This window comes from Piliocolobus tephrosceles, chromosome 11 (genome assembly GCF_002776525.5).
Source record: "Piliocolobus tephrosceles isolate RC106 chromosome 11, ASM277652v3, whole genome shotgun sequence".
In the NCBI taxonomy this organism is placed as follows: Eukaryota; Metazoa; Chordata; class Mammalia; order Primates; family Cercopithecidae; genus Piliocolobus; species Piliocolobus tephrosceles.
In genome coordinates, this window is record NC_045444.1 from 66,929,625 (window position 1) to 66,948,408 (window position 18,784).

Here is an 18,784-nt window from a genome sequence, read left to right on the forward strand (position 1 = left end):
CTCGCATCACTTGGCGCCCGGCGCGGCGAGCGCTGCCCGCGGCCCCCGCGCGGCCCTCCCCACAAAGGGCCGCGGAGCTGCGTGGCCGCCGCCGCCGGCCGCGGCTCGCCTCCGCGGGCGCGGAAATTTGTTGCACTTCTTGGGGCTTTGTTTGTTTGTTTGTTTTTCCTCTGGGTTTCTTATTTTTTTCGTTATTTTGGACAAAATGTCGGTCCGTGATGTAAAAATTGAGCGAGGAACCTTGGTGGCATTGGGAGCTTTGCAGAAGGTGCAGTTTGAATTCTGCTTTTCCCAGGGTGGCAGCTAGGTCTTGGCCGGATGAATATTCGCTGCTGGCGGTGGAAACAGCTAGAGGAGCTCGTTTTTGATTTTTAAATTTCCAAGTGTTGTGTTTAAAGGCTTTACGTGCACTGAGAAGGAATCGCCACCTTAAATAAGCATATGGGCGATTAACAGGGTGTGTTTTCCTCTCGGAAAGGGAATTTGGTAGCTTTGACCAATGTCAGTGTGTAAATATTTAGACGTTATTAGTGACTTTTAAACATTTTTCAGCGAGATCTGTTATTTACAGTGTGTCATATGTTATTAATGCTTGTTGCCTAAGTTCCTTGGCAAATCTGTTTCATGCCTTCTGAGAAAGTAGACAATTGATAGATTGTCCAAGAGATGGAAAAAAATGTGAGTGGGTTTTCTAACTTGAGTTCGGCAAATCCCTGAACGCTGGCGTTGTGTGACACATCACCTCCCCTCTACCCTTGTTGTATGATGAAATAAGTGTGAACACTTTTGAAGCTTTTTCATTACAATACGATTTTAGATGAATAGAAGAAAATGCTGTTGGTTTATTTCCTAGATTTAACATTTTCTCCCCATCCTCCCCTGTTCTCTTTAAAAGTTTTCCAAGAGATAACTTTACCAAGATGTCCAGTGATAGGCAAAGGTCCGATGATGAGAGCCCCAGCACCAGCAGTGGCAGTTCAGATGCGGACCAGCGAGACCCAGCCGCTCCAGAGCCTGAAGAACAAGAGGAAAGAAAACCTTCTGCCGCCCAGCAGAAGAAAAACACCAAACTCTCTAGCAAAACCACTGCTAAGTTATCCACTAGTGCTAAAAGGTAATGTGTAAAAGAAGGATCCAGCACACTTTGTCAGGTTGTCTTCCAGGTGGTTGGACGCTTTTGTTGGTTTTACATCAATAGCAATAGTTCAGAAATATTTACTTCAGTATCAGTTTATTTGTACTTGAATGAGTTGTCATTCTTTAGGTGGTATGTAAGCAACCTTGCTAGAATTATGCTTTTAAGCAAACTTATTCTGTACTTCGGTAACTTCAGTTAAGAGTGTCCTTGAGTAGAGTTTAGACTAACATTCTGACAGATTGTTTAAGGAGTTGGCAAGGAAAATTTGGTGAACCCAAATTGGATGGTACTTTGGGGATGTTTCCTTTTATGAGTCATAATCTTCTTTAATGAAATTGACACTTCCAGAGATTATCAGGGCCTCTCTTCATGAAACTTAATGATCAGAAATGATCATATTTGCTAGAGAATTGCGAATTCAGGCCTTTGCTCTGTTTGAAAGCAGATTTAAAATCGTGCTGCGAATCTGCTTACAGTTTTACAAAATATGACTTTAAATCGTGTATCACAGGTAACTTTCGTGGTTAAATTATGATTATCCCTTCCTGTGCTTGTGAGGGCAAATCAAACTGAAAAGTAGCACTTTACAATTTGAGGTGTCACTGGTGATAGAAAACTTTCATTGTCCTTGGGCCTCTTCACTCTGAAACTTGTGGATGTGCTTGACAAGTTAATACTCAACAGCAGGAGAAACATATTTAATTGGATGTAAGTGGAAGATCATTTGTTTCCTATTGATTTATATTTTCTGATAGAGAAGAAAAGATTCTGTCAATGAGACTCTGTCAGTGGTAGTAGTAGTGGAATATCCACAAACTCTAGTAATTATACATAAAATGTATAATCTCTACAGCGTTAGCCAATGTTGACATTTTGTTAATTTTTATTGATCACAACTAAAGGAAAAAATGTAAAAACTGATCAAATACTACATTCTGTGGTGATTCATAAATACTCATATTTTTCTATGGATTTTCACCTTTATTGTCTCAGTAATGATGTGTTAATAACTTGAGAATATTTTTGAATGGCAGCAGTCTTTGACATAATTTAAAATCCTCAATTTGGTATAGTGTTGATGCGGAACATATTAGACACATGTAAAGTTTTGAAAGCATATTAAATTTGAATCAAATCAGGGAACCGCTTTTCTCCCCCTTAACTCAGGCCTATGTATTTTCTCTTTCTCTCAGTATTTACTAAATTTAAGTGCTGTGCCTATGATCAGAGAAGACAGAAATGGGTAAATTAGAATGTCAAGTAGTCTTTGAAAGTTTTTCACCAGTAAAGATATTTGTAAATTTTAAACTTTTTTTTGACAGATAAAATATTGTCAGAACTGTTAATGTGCTCTTGCAGTAGCCTGTTAATTTTTACCTCAGTAAAAGTCACTCGAAGTCCTTGTCAAATATTCCAGTGCTTTCCCTCCTCCCTTTTTGTCTCATTTGCATATAAGCTTGAAAAGAGAATTTCTTTGGTAAAAAGTGTTTTGAAATAGATATTATATTCTTTACTGAGTACTAGTGGATGAGTATTTCTCAAATCAAGTGTAAATGACTCACTTATTTGCAGCAGCAAGTGAGAAAAAAAGCTGCAAAGTTTCTGTTAAGGGATTTGGGTTATGCCTCTGAGAACAAAGAGGAAGCAGCCATGTTAGCATTACTGAAGGCAGAGCCAGCCTTGCATTTAACTGCATGGTGGTAGAGGGCAGTGTAATTCCCTGGTTATTCTGTAGACTATCTCAAATCCTTTTTGTCTCTTCTCATTTCACTAACAGAATTCAGAAGGAGCTAGCTGAAATAACCCTTGATCCTCCTCCTAATTGCAGGTAAGAAATGAATTTTGTTGTTTTGGTTTCAAATTGTGGAAAAATATCAAGAGATTGATGTATTGTCTGGATATGTGTGCAGCAGAGGAGACAACGTTTGCTTCTTTACAGCTTTGCAAGTGCATTAAATAAAAATTGTAGAAGGTGAACTAGATAAAATTGGGAGAAAAAATACTTTTTAGCATAAGTATACTTTGTGGATTTATGAATATACTGATTTTGTGCTTCTGAGATTCTTATGAATGGTGCTGATTTTTGTTCTGATGTATTTCTGTGGAGGGTGTTTATTCAGAAGTATACTGAAGAAACTTCTAAAATTTTGCTCAGCTTTAAAGTTACTGCTTGTGTGCAATCTGGACTGACCTTCCCCATTTAGAAATTGCTGAATGTGGTGTTACAAAATGTAAATGCAGTAAACAAGCATATAGTTGGTTCTGTTTGATTTATTCAGGTACTAGCCTTAAGGATAAATTTTATGGGCTAAGCTAATGGTTTTAGTCCTCATTTTCTACAGAATGCATTGTTGGAATTATTTACGTTTTAAGCAAATGTCCTGATGGCTTGAGGACATTTTTGGTAATTTTGGTAGTTGGAATATGTGTATGGAAAGCAGTAAATGAATTGGAATTGTGGGAATTCATTTCAGTGGAACTCAGGTAGATGAATTTAAGATTATTGGTTGTTATAAGATACTTTAAAAGTATCTGGTTGATTATTTTTTCTCCAATAATTTTTTTCATTTCGTTTGTATAGCGCTCTATTCTTTTTTAAATGACTATATGGCTTACAAAATTGAACACACATAGAAAACAATATTGTAGATAATTTGTGAAGAGATATGTGCTCAATAATGTGAGCGGCTGCAAGAAATAAGGCAGTTTTATGGTTTGGTAGGAAAATGTTTTCATGTTTAACCTGTATTTCTGTTACAAGTTGTATTCACTTGGGATGATCAGACCCTATCTCTGAAGTCTACTTGTGATATATAATAGAGTATAATCCAGTTAGTTCTTATTGTGTATGTTAACTGGATCCTCAGATAAGGTGATTTGATCCTGATTTATCCACTGAATGAACAGTTTGCTTGTATTTGTAATTTCAGTTCAAACGGGAAACATGAATGTAAACTAATTTTAAGGAGATAGTGGTATGTGAGATCTCAACGTATTACTTAAGGGCTGTGCTGTCCAGTAACATCGCCACTTGCCACATGTGGCTGTTGACCTTTTCGGTTGTGGCTAGTCCAAAATGAGATGTGCTGAAAGGGTAAAATTTAAACACGTTGGGTTTTGAAAACTTAGTACAACAAAAGAATGTATAATATTGGATTGACTTAAAAAATATGTTCATTACATGTTAAAATAATATTTTGGATGTATTTGGCTGTAAAATTTTATTAAAATGAATTTCAATTTTTTACTATTTTAATATGGTTATTGGAATATTTAAAATTACATATGTGACTTGCATTATATTTCTATTGAACAGTGCTGCTTTAGAGAACAAGCAAATCAAAGTATTTTCCCTCCAGCCTTCTAAATGGTGTGTCAAATCTGTAGCCATTTAGAGAGGTCAAGTTACATTTGCTCCCTGGAAGAATCACTTAACTTGCAGAGTGTATTCTGATATTTCCCATTATGAAAAATGTAAAGATCTATCAATTCAGAACTCTTAAATGTTTTAAAATTGCATGTAAGGTCAAACATTTTTAAAGCTTTCTGTTGATTTTCTGCAAATGGAACAAACTAATGTATATGCATAAATCTAGAAAGCCTAGTAACATGTGTTGAGTGCCCTCAGAGCAATAGCTTACTGTTGCAGTTACCAGAGAAATCTGCTTTACATGTTTAACTCGGGAATGTTTCCTCAAGGTCACTGAGGATTATTTTAGAGAGAGTAGAATCTTTCCATGAGATAGGAGGTTTCACTTGTCTTTCTCTTTATATACCAGATTTCATTTAAGTCCTTGAAATAATGGTCCCTCATTTAGTAATTAGACTAGTGAAACATCAAAACTTTGGGCTTTCTGTGAACAATAACATGGAACACCTCATCCCTGCTTTCCCTTGTCACAACCTGTGATGACTATCACCTATTGCAAATGACATCTTTTAGTTCTCAAGTTCTTTTAGTGGATGAGTTTATGTGTGGCTGTGGTATGTGAAAAACAGACATAAAATATGTCTTAGTAGGGAACCAGGATAAGTTGTTGCTTATTATTGGAGGCAGTGTTTTTCCGTATGCCTCACATGTAAAATATCCAGATACTTTGGTTGTCTTCAAATTCTTTTGGGTGGAAGAAGACCTAGTTTTTGTCCTTGAGTGGGAATTGGAATACTGAGTATTCAGTAAAGGTGTTTTAGAATTTTGACAAATAAGAAGCCTGAAATTGTATTATATTTTTGCCTTCGTGTCAGATCTGTGACAGACTGTGGTGTTACGTTCTTTTAATTCACAAGTACGTAAATGAGAATTTTAGCTTTACGGTGATTGTACAGTTTAAATTTATTAATTTATGCTGTAATTAAAAATGGAATCTATATTCATAAATTCTAGAATATGTGAATTCATATTGCCTGAGATCTATGAAACCTAATACATTTGGCTTTCATGTGTAGTTATTTAATCAGAATTCCATTACAGTCTTGAATACGATTTTTACAAGTTTGTCAAAGTACATGACAGCTTTAATTCTTCCTCAGGGAAGAAATGTAAAGTGTATCTGTGTACATTCAGGAAAAAGTTGAATGAAATACAAGAAAACTCAGCAAAACAAAAATTATTCAGACTGGGATAATTTCTCTAAAATCCCTTCCTATTTTTTAATTAATGAAATATTCTTTAATTAGTATGTAGTTATGTCTAGTACATACACACCCAGGGTGATGTTAGTATTGTGTATGGCTTTATACATGTTTTAATATATTTTGATAGCATTGATATTTCTTTTCCTGATAGTGTAAAAGTTTGATAATGACATTATTTCCAGTGATTTGATGTTATTTTAGGTTTTAGGTATTGGAGGGCCATGGACCATAGTGTACTAAACATAGGGATATATTATTTATTGGTTTCAGTTTATGCTGTTTACATAGAGTATAAATAATTGATGCATCAATGAGAGTCAAGGGAAATTGTGTTATGGGCATTATTTCCCTATTTGTATTTAGAGAGAATTATTGACTAGAATTGTTTAGTGATGTGTTATTAAGACATTTACTTTCCGTCTGTTTCCCAGAGGGTGTCCTTGTCCTCTCCTAGTCACCACTTGTGCGAATAGCAAAAGTTTAGAAAGGTACTTGATTTCTAACATTAACCCTTAATTTCTTTCCATATAGGAAGAAGCACAAATATACACACTTAAAATATTCATCAGTATGTTCAGAGTGAATCTATTCTGAAGATATTCGGGGGTATTTGTGTTAATAAATATTTTATTGATGTGGGAAAAGGCCGTATTGGGGGATATGTATTACAGTTTCAAGTTTATAGTATTAATATATTGACTAGCAAAACCTGAGATCAGGTAATTTCGTTAACTTTCTTCTTTAAAAATAAAAAATAATGAAATCATAAAATAAGCAGTTGTTTCTAAACCAGTAGTTGGTAATCTCTAGCTTCCTCATTAGCCTAATTGAGGATAAATTCTGTTTTCTTCTGAGGGTTGCTACCACTTTCCATCATTTTCTAGGGTAGACTAGAACTTTGCTACTTAAAAGAGTGACCTGCAGACTGTCAGCATCTGCGTCACAGTCACAGATGAGTTTGTTAGAAATGCAGACTCTTGCTTCCCCCAACCTGCAAACCAGAATTTGAATTTAACAAGATTGTTGGTGAATTGCATATGTAAGTAGGTTTGAAAAGTGCTGGTACTGGAGCAAGACTGTCTGGGTTGAGATCCATGCTCTGCCACTAACTTGCTGTGTTACCTTAGATACATTTTGGAATATTTCTGTTCTTCTCAGTTGTAAAGTGGGGATTAAATTAATACCCCGGTTTATAATAGGGTTATTGTGAGGATTAAACGAATTAATATGTTTAAGTTTTGTAGCAGTGTAAATCGAGTCAGTAAAGTGGTCACAGCAAGATAAAAATGGGAGACACAGTGTAGCGGTGTGCTCTCACTGTTGCTGGCATTTTCTCCAGTGCATTGACATCTTATGTAATTTTATCTTAATTCGTCACCAGATTATTGAGTACAAGTACATAACAAGCAATTTGTTTTTTATTGTCAGTAAAAGTAGTTCCTAGGAACTTGTGTAAAAAAGAAAATAAACCTAAAAGCTTCAGGCATAGATGAACAAATACTGCATCCCTTTTAAAGGAACATACATAAGATTAATGATATTTAATTCAATAGAGAATATTATGATTGTCCAGTAAAGTATAATAAACAATTTTTAGATAAGAGTAATGATTGTGTTTTCACCTTTTAAAATATAAGAATTTGTGATTTTACTGTGAATGGGATTATATCAGCAGTTCTAAAATTCACATTCTGGATTGCTGTTACCTGCATTACCTAACCCCATAGCATTCTTTCCTTGTCTGTGAACTAAGGAGAAATTTTGAAAGCTTTTTTCTAATTGGCATATGAAAGCAGGTAATAATTGAAATAACGTGTGATCCCTCTATTAGCTTTGTTGGTTGCTTGTAGAGTACTTGGTTGTAAACTCTCTCACACATATAGATAGATTGCTTTTTCTTCTTAATACGTTTGATTGTTTTTGTTTTAGTGTTTGCTACAAGATTGTGTCTCATTGGTTATCTAGTCCTTTTATTTTTAACTCTTCAAAAAAAAAAAGATCCTGGAAGCCCCTTTTTATAAAAATTAAATCTTAATTGGAAGCTCGACTGTAAAACAGATAAATATGGAACTACTCTGACAAAGTATTTTTCATCCCACTGTGCCGTGGTCATCTACAGGTAGTTTATATTATTAGTTTTATTGTTGATAAATTCATTTTGGCATCAATATAGACTTCAGAAGTCATGAGGATTTTTCTGGGGACTTGGGCATTAGTGATAATTTTAAACGGTTTATGATCAAAGCAAATTGATATTTTATTTCTCAATAAGCCAGTAGTTTTTTTAACACAACTGTAATAAAGTACTTTTTTCATGCTGTATTATAATACTTGTCTACCTTCTGCAATAGCGAGTGTTCCTTGAAGGCAGAGATTGTCTTATTCATTTTTGTATCCCTTCCTTCCTTCACATGGTGCTTTGCGTGTGAAGGTCTGTTAATAAATAAATTGAAATCTCTCAAATTGACATAGAAATAGTAATTCCAGGCAAAACAATGACTTAAGAGAAAATTTATTAAATATCCTATACGTTCTTTACCTTTTCAATAATTATGATACTTAATATTTAATAACCTATTCACAGTTTACCTAGCTACTGTATTTGCTTATGAGAGGAAATTGATACTCACAGTAGGCCTAGTTATTTCCTCCATACATACCAGTGTAGCAGAAATGCTCAGTACGCTGTGTGACTAGAAACATTTTCCAAAGGAGTGACCAAGTGAAAATAATATTCTTCCCTCTAAACTTCACATTTTTATTAAGGATCTAGTAAGTTCAATGCAGATAATGTAATTAGAAGGTGGGTAAAACAGCGTGTGCTTTTAGAAAAGTTACGTGTTTACTTTGCAGCTACATGCTGCAAATCATATTCTTCTCATAACCAATTAGTACTTTATTCTTTCCTTAAATGCGTTGCTGTAACAGCAACTATGGCTATGTTTGATTTTCAGGAAAATCAACAAGTCTTACATAGAGTGTAAGGACATTCAGATTGAGAATGAAGAACTTGACTTTTCAGTCTCTTCTTCCCTATCAATATGAGATGAAAACATAATAAAATCACTTGTAAATCAAGAGAAATAGAAAGTGATTTTTTTTTTTCACATACCAATTTTGACAGGTAAGTATATTTGGGCATTTTAATTGGAATCTGGAAGCTGAAACATCTTCAAACTTAATCTTTTTTTTTGCCTTTGGATCAGTGGTTCTCAACTGAGGCAATTTTTATCCTGCCCTTCCCCAGCCCCCAGGCTAGGTGACAATTGGTAATGCCTGGAGATATTTTTGCTTTTCATAACTGAGGGAGAAGGGGGCTACCACTGATGTTAGTAGGTAGAAGTCAGGGATACTGCTGAATACCCTGTAATACATAGGACAGACGCCCCACAATAAAGGATTACCTGGGCCAAAATGTCTAGTGCTGAAGTTGAGAGATCCTCCTATAGATATTTGTTCCTGTACTTTGCCTCTTGAATGTTTGAATAGTTTACTTTTGACTGTTTTCCTGTCTTATTAGTGATGCCTCCTTAATATATTCACCTACACCCTCCTCAGCTGATTCTTCACTTCCTGCTACTTCTATGCATAGTTTACACATATCTTACATTATTTGACATACGTGTGTATTATTTTTTATGTGAAACCACAGGAATGGCTACCTTGAGTACCTGCTAAATTATGGTCTTCTGAGGCCAGAAATGCTTACAGCAGTATTTTTATTTATTTTAGGTCTTGTGCCAGTTAATTATATCCCTGCATGATCTACCTTTAGGCGGGTTATGTCTATTCTACTAGGAGTATTAAAATAACATCATGGAGAAATAACATTGGACAGTCATCAAAATTCAGTTTGACATTGAATTACACGCAGGTTAGAAATTTGTGCTCCTCATTTGGGTTTTATTTTCATCATTACGACAATACACAAGTTACTTCAGTTTTTACAAGTTCCCAGTCCTTTATTTCAAACCCTTGGGGCCGGATGTATTTCAGAATGCAGAAATTTTCATGTTTTAGAAAGGTAATATGATGTGTTTGTGGTACTTTATGTAATCTGTTCCACAGCATTACTGTTTCTTTGCATTACTGTTTCCACACCAAAAATGTATTAATATTCATACAGGTGGGATAAATAGAAGCTACAACTAGTTTCAAGTCAGTTCAGATTTAGGGTTGCTACCAAATTATTTTGTAACAACCTTATTAAAACTTTTTTTTTTCAGAGTTTTGAGATTCTAGAATTGTAGATAAGCTGTTAATGGCCCTATACAATAGTTCCCCCTTATCTGTGGGGAATACATTTCAAGACTCCTCGGTGGATGCCTGAAAGTTGACGTAGTAGCCATTGTTAAGTAAAATGAGGGTTATCTGAAAATAAGCACTGCAGTAGTCTATAACCAATTCTAATAGTGGAGTCTGATAGCGAAGACCACTACTGAGTGACTAGAGCAAGCTTGTTCTACCTGCAGCCCTTGGGCCACATGGTGGCCAGGACATCTTTGAATGTGGTCTGACACAAATTCATAAACTTTCTTAAAACATTTTAAGATTTTTTTGCGATTTTCTTTTTTTTTTTCTTTTTTCTTTCTTTCTTTTTTTTTTTAAGCTTATCAGCTATTATTAGTGTTAGTGTATTTTATGTGTGGCGCAAGAGAGTTCTTCTTCTCCTGTGGCCCAGGGAAACCAAAAGATTGGACACTTCTGGACTAGAGCATATACAGTGTGGGTAAACTGGACAAAAGTATGATTCAAGTCCAAGTGGGATGGAACAGGGCAATGTGAGATTTCATCATGCTGCTTAGAATGAGGTGCAATTTAAAACTTAAGAATTATTTCTGGAATTTTTCCATTTAATGTTTTTGGATTGTGGTTGACCTAGAGTAACGGGAACTGTGGGAAGTGGAACTGCATGGATAAATAGGGACTGCTTTGCTACTTCTGTTACGTGACCATGACTGAAATTACTTACTACTCATGATGAAAGGGTGTTTTTATTTGCTTTGCTTTCTTCTTTACCTGTTTCCTAATAGCTGATTTTGGTTTCTCAGTTGTTATTTTTGGTTTATTGGGTTTTTTGTTTTGCAACTTGTATGCTTAAGAGTTCTTTTCTCTTAAGGTGAAACTATCAGTGTCCACTTGTTTTTAAGTTGTTCTTTGTATGTTGGGTTGTTTTTTCACTTTGCTTTCAAATACTGTCTTTTAATCATTCCATTCATTCTAGATACACAATATTACACAGAGAGGAAGATAATCTTTAATACTTAAACACAAGTATTAAGTAATACTTAATACTTATGTATGTATTTTGCCTTACATTAAGTGCAATTAGACTATAAAAAGAGACATTAAATTTTGCTGCTTGTGTTGTGATTACAAACAAAACTAGAAGGCTCAGTGGCTCAACATATAAAGATTTATTTCTCACTCATGTGAAGTCCACTGTGGGTCCAGAGACTATCTTGGGTAGCTCTTCTCTGTGTTGACTTGTGTCTGTGTATCTTGTAGCTCTGACATTTGGAACATGTGTCCAGGCAAGACACCTGGAAGGTCATGTGGCAACTTTCAAGTGCTTTGGTCTGGAAGTAAGGCATGAATTAGTCATCCATGTAGAGTAACTGCAAAGTAGCTGAAAAATGTGTAGAAGTGTACAAATACTCGGTGAGAAATCAATTTCCGTGCCACAAAGCAGACACACATATTCTCTCTTTCTCTCTCTCTCTCTCTGAATACGTGACTTTCACTCTCACTTCAAAAGCTTAAAGAGGAAATAATTGAGTACCAGCTTGGCACTGTACTAGGTTCCACAGTACAGAAACCCAATAATACAATATTTTGTTTTAAATCCTAAAACAACTCTATGAAGTAAATATTATTATTCTGTTTAGATTTCAAAACTGAACGTGAATGATGAGAAAATTGCCAAATGTCATGCAGTGTGTATGTATATATGACAGATCCAAGGCAAAAACCTAGTTTTTGACTTGAAATGAAAGCATTTTTGGTTTTGTACAGTGCTGTTTGAAAAATCTGGTAAAAGCAGAGTCGATATAGATCTATAAGTACATGCTTAGTGTAAGTATATCCCTTTCATTTGCTTATTTCTCAAAGGATCCAAAATACTGTTCCTGTCAGGCTTTAGAATCTGGCAAATAAAGTCCAGATGGTGAACTGGAGAAAGAAGAGAGTTTCCTTCTTTGGCTTGGAGATGCCAAGCCCTTACTACATTTATCTTTTTAAAATTATCATTCAGAAGCATTTTCTTTTCAGGTAGTATTCCCCAAGTGGTCAACTGTCTTGTCTTGTTCTCTTTCTTTGTAGGAAGACGGTCAGGGATTGAATATGATCATAATGGAAAAGGTAAATCTGTTTGCAGCCATGTAATTCTTTATGTATGGCTTTCTCATAGGCAGAGGAGTAACTTTTAAATCTACGTTTACTCTTTTCTCTGGGGTGTTGTGAAACATTCCATGTTTATGAATTGCTTTGAAATTGGAAAAATTCTCTCTGCAGATAAGAATTTTTGTGTTTTATGAGGAAAAACTCCAATCATGTAAGATTTTAAGGGATTTTTAAAGCTGATATCTCAGTAATGTGAGCATGTATTATCTTTTAATATTGATACCAGCTCTGATTTTTTTTGCAGAAATTTGGATTTTTTTATTAGGTTCCTCTTAATTTTGTCTTGTTTTATATATTTCATAGTTTATTTAAATTGTTTATCCTAAACTTATGAATTTGTACTTTTAAATTTATGTAAACTTGTGATCATTAGTATGGGGATTTGCTTTTTCTCTTTTCTTTTTTTTTTTTGAGACAGGATCTCACTCTGTCACTCAGGCTGGTGTGCAGCACGATCTTGGCCCAGTGTAACCTCTGCCTCCCAGCCTCAAGCTATCTTCCCACCTCAGCCTCCTGAGTAACTGGGACTACAGGCGCACCCCACCATGCCCAGCTAACTTTTTTTTTCTTTTTGGAGACAGAGTCTCGCTCTGGAGTGAAATGGCACAATATCAGCTCACTGCAACCTCTGCCTCCCGGGTTCAAGCAGTTCTCCTGCCTCAGCCTCCCGGGTAGCTGGGACTATGGGCATGTGCCACCACACCTGACTAATTGTGTGTTTTTTTAGTAGAGACAGGGTTTCACCATGTTGGTCAGGCTGGGATTTGCTTTTTCCAGTGAGTCTCTTTGGAAGAGTGGCTGGTCCACTTTATAAAACAGAACTAATGTTCTCAGGGTGATCTACCATATTTATATATTTCATTTTAAATTGATGACATTATTGAGTTTTATTAAGTAAATATGTGCCTTACATCTTGTCTAAATGCAGTAATAAAGTTAAATTCTAAAGCCTTGAGATTTTTCTCTCTGTTGACATTCTATCAGTTTTATAAGGGTATATAGAGAAATAACAAAAGCTTGTTTATTGCATCTGTTTTCGATGTGCCTGTCAGTAGGTGGTGATAAAGTAATACCAATAGTGAGGATCAGCTTAGGGTCATTCAGTTTTTAAACATCCCAGTTCCTTCTTTTTGGTCCTTGATGTGTATAATAATTGTTTTAATTTTATGGTTATTCACAACAAATGAAGCTTTGAAAGGAACTGCGGTGTAGTCTCTTTTTTAGAAGCTTTTGGACTAGTTATGCCATTCCAAAGTTTTTTGCTGCTTTAATGTTCCAGAGCAAATATACTCAGTCATTCTGTTTAACTTCCAGCTTGTCTGGGGAAAAATAAAGACATCTCTAGTCCAAAATTGCTTTTGGGAGTATAGTTCCACATCTTTTGGTCTGAATGAAAGGCCTAGGGAAACATGAATTTTGTTACCTTTTTATTTTATTTTCCTTCACTTATAAATCATCATCATGATCCTCCCTTTACATCCATGCGTCTCACTTTTTATAAACACTGTTTATTCCCTTTCTGAGGGTGGTTATTTGTAGTTAGTTTTGCCATTTACAGTATTATAGATCCTTTACAAATGGATCATTTTTTCACATTAAATTTTAGTAGGTCAAGAATCCATTTATTCAGGGTCCCGAAGAGAATCGATCTCAGAAGATTGTGGCTACATATTTTTTATAGCTTCCTTTTGCTTTCTGTAGTCTTCTCAATTTAAACAGTAGCAATAACAAAATGTAGAGGGTAAGCATAAGGCGTTGGCTTTATGATTTATTCTTGCCTCATACTTGTTTCTTAGGGTAGTGGTGTTATTTGTTAGATTTGGAATATATATGCTTGTACTAAATTTACCTGGTGTCACAATGAGAAGAAACCTGGCATTTGAAGGCTTTGAACACAAACTCAGAGGCATGTAAATCTGTGTGGAATTCAATGGCAGTTTTAACTAGTGTGCCTTTAATTTTTCTTCATTTTATATTTACACCAGTGTCCTTGTAAAATTTTAAAAGACATTTTTCTCATCTTCCCAGATGCTCACTATCCCCATTTCCATTAGAAGATGCCAAATACTCATTTTGTTCTTTTGAAAACCCTAAAATAAGCATGTTGCAATTACCACTTTTCCCTTCTGCCGAGGTTTCTTAATTTTGGAGAACTTGAAACATACACAAAAGTAAACAGGCTGGTATGATGAACCTCCATAAATATAACCTTTATCCAGTTTCAGTAGTTACCTAATCATGGCCAATCTGGCTTCATCTATGCCCCTATCCATTTCACTCTCCCATTATTACATTAAAACAAATCTCAGACATCATTTCATCTGTATCTTAAAATATGCAAGTATTTCACTATGCACTTTCAAAAGATAAGACTCCTTTTAACTTAACCATTGTGACATCAGCATGCCTACAAATTTTCAGTAGCTCCGTAATCAGTCATTGTTTAGGGTTACAAATGGGTGTTGTCCTTCCTTCCCCACAGTTATTTGAATGAGGATACAAGTAAAGGCCAGTTGACCTTTGAACAACATGAATTTGAACGAGTGCATTCATTTATAGATAACTTTTTTCAATAAATGTATTGGAAAAATATTTAGAGATTTACAATTTGAAAAAACTTGCAGATGAATGGTGTAGCCTAGAAATAGTGAAAATATTAAGAAAAGGTTAAGCTTGTCATGAATCCACAAAACACATGTGGATACTAATCTGTTTTATCATTTACTACTGTGAAGTAATACACAAATCTATTATAAAAAGTTAGAATTTATCAAAACTTACATAGACATTTACAGATCATACATGGTGCCATTTGGAGTCAAGAGAAACGTAAACAAATATAAATACTAAATCATAACTGCATAAAATTAAGTATAGTACATACTGTATTACGGCAGTAATTTTGTAACCACCTCCTGTTGCTGTTGCAGTGAGCTGTAGTGTTGCAAGTATCTGCTTAAAACTATGTGATGCTGATCATTTCTGTATAAGCAGTTCATCACTCCAGTAAATTGGGTATTGCAGTAAAAAGTGATTTCTCCTGGTTCTTATGTATATTTTACCATGTTTAGTGCAATACTGTGAAGCTTGAATAACACCATGGGACCCATGTGAAGTGGCGCTAGTGATGCTGGAAATGCTTCCAAGAAGCAGAGAAAAGTCATGACTTTACAAGAAAAAGTTGAATTGCTTGTCGTGCGTGTACTGTAGATTGAAATCTGCAGCTGTAGGTGTCTGCTGTTTCAGACAAGCTTACAATATTGATAATTACAGTATAGTACTGTAAATGTATTTTCTCATGGTTTTCCTTTGCTTATTTTACTGTAAGAATACAGTATATAATACATGTAACATACAAAATATTTTTGTTGTTGGTAAGACTTCAGGTCAAGAATAGGCTATTAGTAGTTAAGTTTTTGGGGCATCAGAAGTTATACTCAGAGTTTTTCTTTTTTTATTTTCTTATCTATAAGGTTCTCCTCAGTGTTTTCTTCATTTTTGCAGTTTGTTTATTGAAGAAACCAGGCTGAGTTTCTTAGAGACTGTTTTGCTTATTGGATTTCTGTGGTGTAGTTTAATATCTTTCTTCATCCTTAGTGTTTCTTGTATGTTTGGGATATTAAACTACACCACAGAAATTCAAGCTGGATTTCTTTTTCTTCTAACTACTACTACTTTTTGTTTGTTTGTTTTGTTTTAACAAAACAAAACTCCTGGTGTGCTTGTGTATCAAAAGGCACCTAAGATCTGGTTGTTGTTTTGTGATGTTAGCAGCCATTGGAATACAGTTCTAAACAGAAACTTATTCTCATCTCCTGTTTGGTTACCTAGTCATGCAAGTTGCATACTAAAGGTATGATATGTGCTTAATGTTTTTCCCTTACCAATTTTTTCTTCTTTTTCAAAATAACGAGTTGGTGTCCTAGTATCCTTTTCAGAATGATTGCCAACTCTTAATTGTATATCAACCCCTTGTAGTACTTCAGTTTATTGCTATCATCTTTATAGAATTTCTTAATTCTTAATTAAAAAAAAAAACTTCAGCTTAAATTGCTTTGCTCTAGGAAACCTTAGAGGGTAAAAGTCATATGGACCTATTTGGTGTGTAACAATGCAAGTGCATACATTCAACTTAACCATTGCTCTAGGTATTATTTTGAAAACTGAATACTTATTTTAAGCTGTTGTTTCAAACATGACATTCTTTTAGCCACTTCCTTGTCAGTTGTCAGAGATAATTAAGTCTTGGCATTAGGAGAACTGCGATATCTTTATTAAAACTATAGATCTGCTTTAAGTTTTGAATTAAACTGAGGGGGTAGATTAAGGTAGAAGGCAAACCTTTATCAGAATCAAATTAATTTGTCACAATAATTGAACTTAAAAATTAACTCTGTTGTTAATATACAAGAAGTAGCCTCCTTTGTTTAGTGTTTCTCATCAGGGGCATCTTAGTTATATTTGACTGGATTGTGCTTTGACTTGGAAGACATTGAACATCCTCAGACTCTGCTAACTAAATGCCATGTTCTGGCCACCAAAACCTGCCTCTTCCCCCCATTTCCAGATATCTTGGAGGGGAGGGGCTATCACTTGCACTTGCAAATTACTGGTCTAGATTCCACATTGCAGTGATAGCAAATCATAATGTTGTAAGAAACTAATTTTATATAGCATTACTTTGAGTAATATATAATAATTTGTAATAGTTGTGTTTCTTACATAAAATGTATCTCGACTAAGTTTGTGTGATTTTTACTGCATATGTAATTGTCTAATATGTGAAAAAAAAAATTTCTTCCTCTAGCTTTTTACTTTTTACACCTCCCCGCAATTCTGAACTCTCATAGTACATTTGAACTTTGTGCATGAGCTTAATGTGTATGTACGCGCACACACACGGCTCTTATAAATATGTGACTCTGTGTATCCGTTTGATCTTTTTATTATTAATGAATTCTTTTTTTTCATTTACAGGAAAACTTTTGTTCTTAAAAGGATTTCTGTTTACCCCATTGCTTCAAACTACACTTTTTTTTCACTCTTATTGCTAATCTCTCTTCAATTATTTAACCTCTTTTTCTAAGAGTTTTTTTAAGCTCATTTAATTGTTTCATCTTTCTCTACTTATTATCCCATTTATCTATCTATCTGTATTAATTTTTTTGTCCAGTTTTGTGTCTTGTATTTCTTTCATCTTTTTGTTATATGGCTTTTCCTCTTTCATTTTATTTTAGAAAGGTCATTTGGAAATATTACCTGTTAGTATTTTTTCATATGACTTACTCTGTGTCTTTTTTTGTTTTATATGCCCATGTTCTCTTTAGTTTCCTCTTTTCTGATGTACTTGAAATGTCTCGTCTTTCTCCCACCCTCCTTTAGTATTTCTTCATGTATGTGGTACATATGCTTTTTTCACCCTTGTGTCGTTTATCCCTTCTCATCTCCCCTAGGCTCTCATGCCACATTGTATCACAGCTGCTTTTTGGTGATGGATTTCCCTCAGAGTCCCAGTGGTTGTCTATCCAAATTACCTGCATGTAGCTCTCTTAATTGATCTTTATTTTTATCTTATCTTTATTTTTTTTTCCCATTGTGTAGAAAAGTCTTATGTTGTAGCAAAAGTATTGTTTCCTACTACCTGAGTAAAACTTGGGTTTTCTAGATTCTGCATCTTTGTTTACGTCTCTCGTTGCCTAGGATGGCTTTCATCCTTCAAGTGATAGTGATCTTTTAAAGTCTATTTCAAATTTTACATCTTTCCTGCACATGTCTCTTTTGGGAGACATTTGTACTACTAATATTTAATTCACTGGTACTGCCTCTTGTCATGTGCCCTTTCCTCCCAGCTGAACCAGGCACTAGGACTGGGTATAGCTCTTATGTTTCTTTACATTTTCATGTCAGTAAAATGCTGTAGAGCTGTAAGAATAATTTTAATTAACTTAGTTGAAAGTAGTTCTGAAACTTGCCAGATTCTCAAAGTGTAGAGCACAACGGCAACAGTGTTTGACCATACACCTTGGTTTACATCTGTTGTCTTGACAAAAATATTAATAGCATTTCCTTTCACTTTTAGAAATACCCGAGTTTGTGTGATAAATTATAGGTTCACCTTACCCTCATGCTATAAATTGGTGGTGTTCTGGTTGGACTTGGTGAATCAGGAGATTCTTATAATCAGCAATTACCCAAAGCAGAGCTTCTTACTTAGTGGGCCAAGGGTGACCTGACAATGTGCATTTTAAGAAGGCACATCTAAGGATTCAGGTAGTAATGTGAGAAGCAGTACTCTGTGTCTGGTACTGAGGCCAGTGGTCTCAGTAGGGATAAGGAGAGTGGGGAAGGGGCAGGGGGAGATGATGAAATTCATTTATCCTCTATGAAGCTATGGAAGAACAATTACGATCATGTTTCCTACTTGATTTTAATGGCTAGTCATTTCTTAATCTAAGCACCCTGTGTAATTTACCTACGTCATAATGCACAATAACCGTTGGTAATAATGTTGGGGGGAGGAGTCTTAAGAATATTAAGGCCCTGTGTGTGAGCGTGTCTGTAGTTACAAAGACTTAATGAGAAAGCATCAAATTGTAGTGCAAACAGCTG

General features: G+C 35.0%; 1 protein-coding gene across 2 annotated transcripts in view; it reads left to right on the forward strand.

Annotated features, from left to right (window-relative positions):
* Nucleotides 1-18,784, forward strand: part of UBE2E3 (ubiquitin conjugating enzyme E2 E3) — an 83,326-nt gene that overhangs the window by 1,104 nt on the left and 63,438 nt on the right. The window contains exons 1-3 of one of the 2 annotated variants that reach the window (XM_023212356.2): nt 1-268; nt 896-1,114; nt 2,916-2,966. In XM_023212356.2, coding sequence (XP_023068124.1) covers nt 921-1,114; nt 2,916-2,966 — 245 coding nt within the window. In that variant the 5' untranslated portion in view covers nt 1-268; nt 896-920. The remainder of the gene's footprint in view (nt 269-895; nt 1,115-2,915; nt 2,967-18,784) is intronic. The other variant, XM_023212355.2, reaches the window with a different exon arrangement.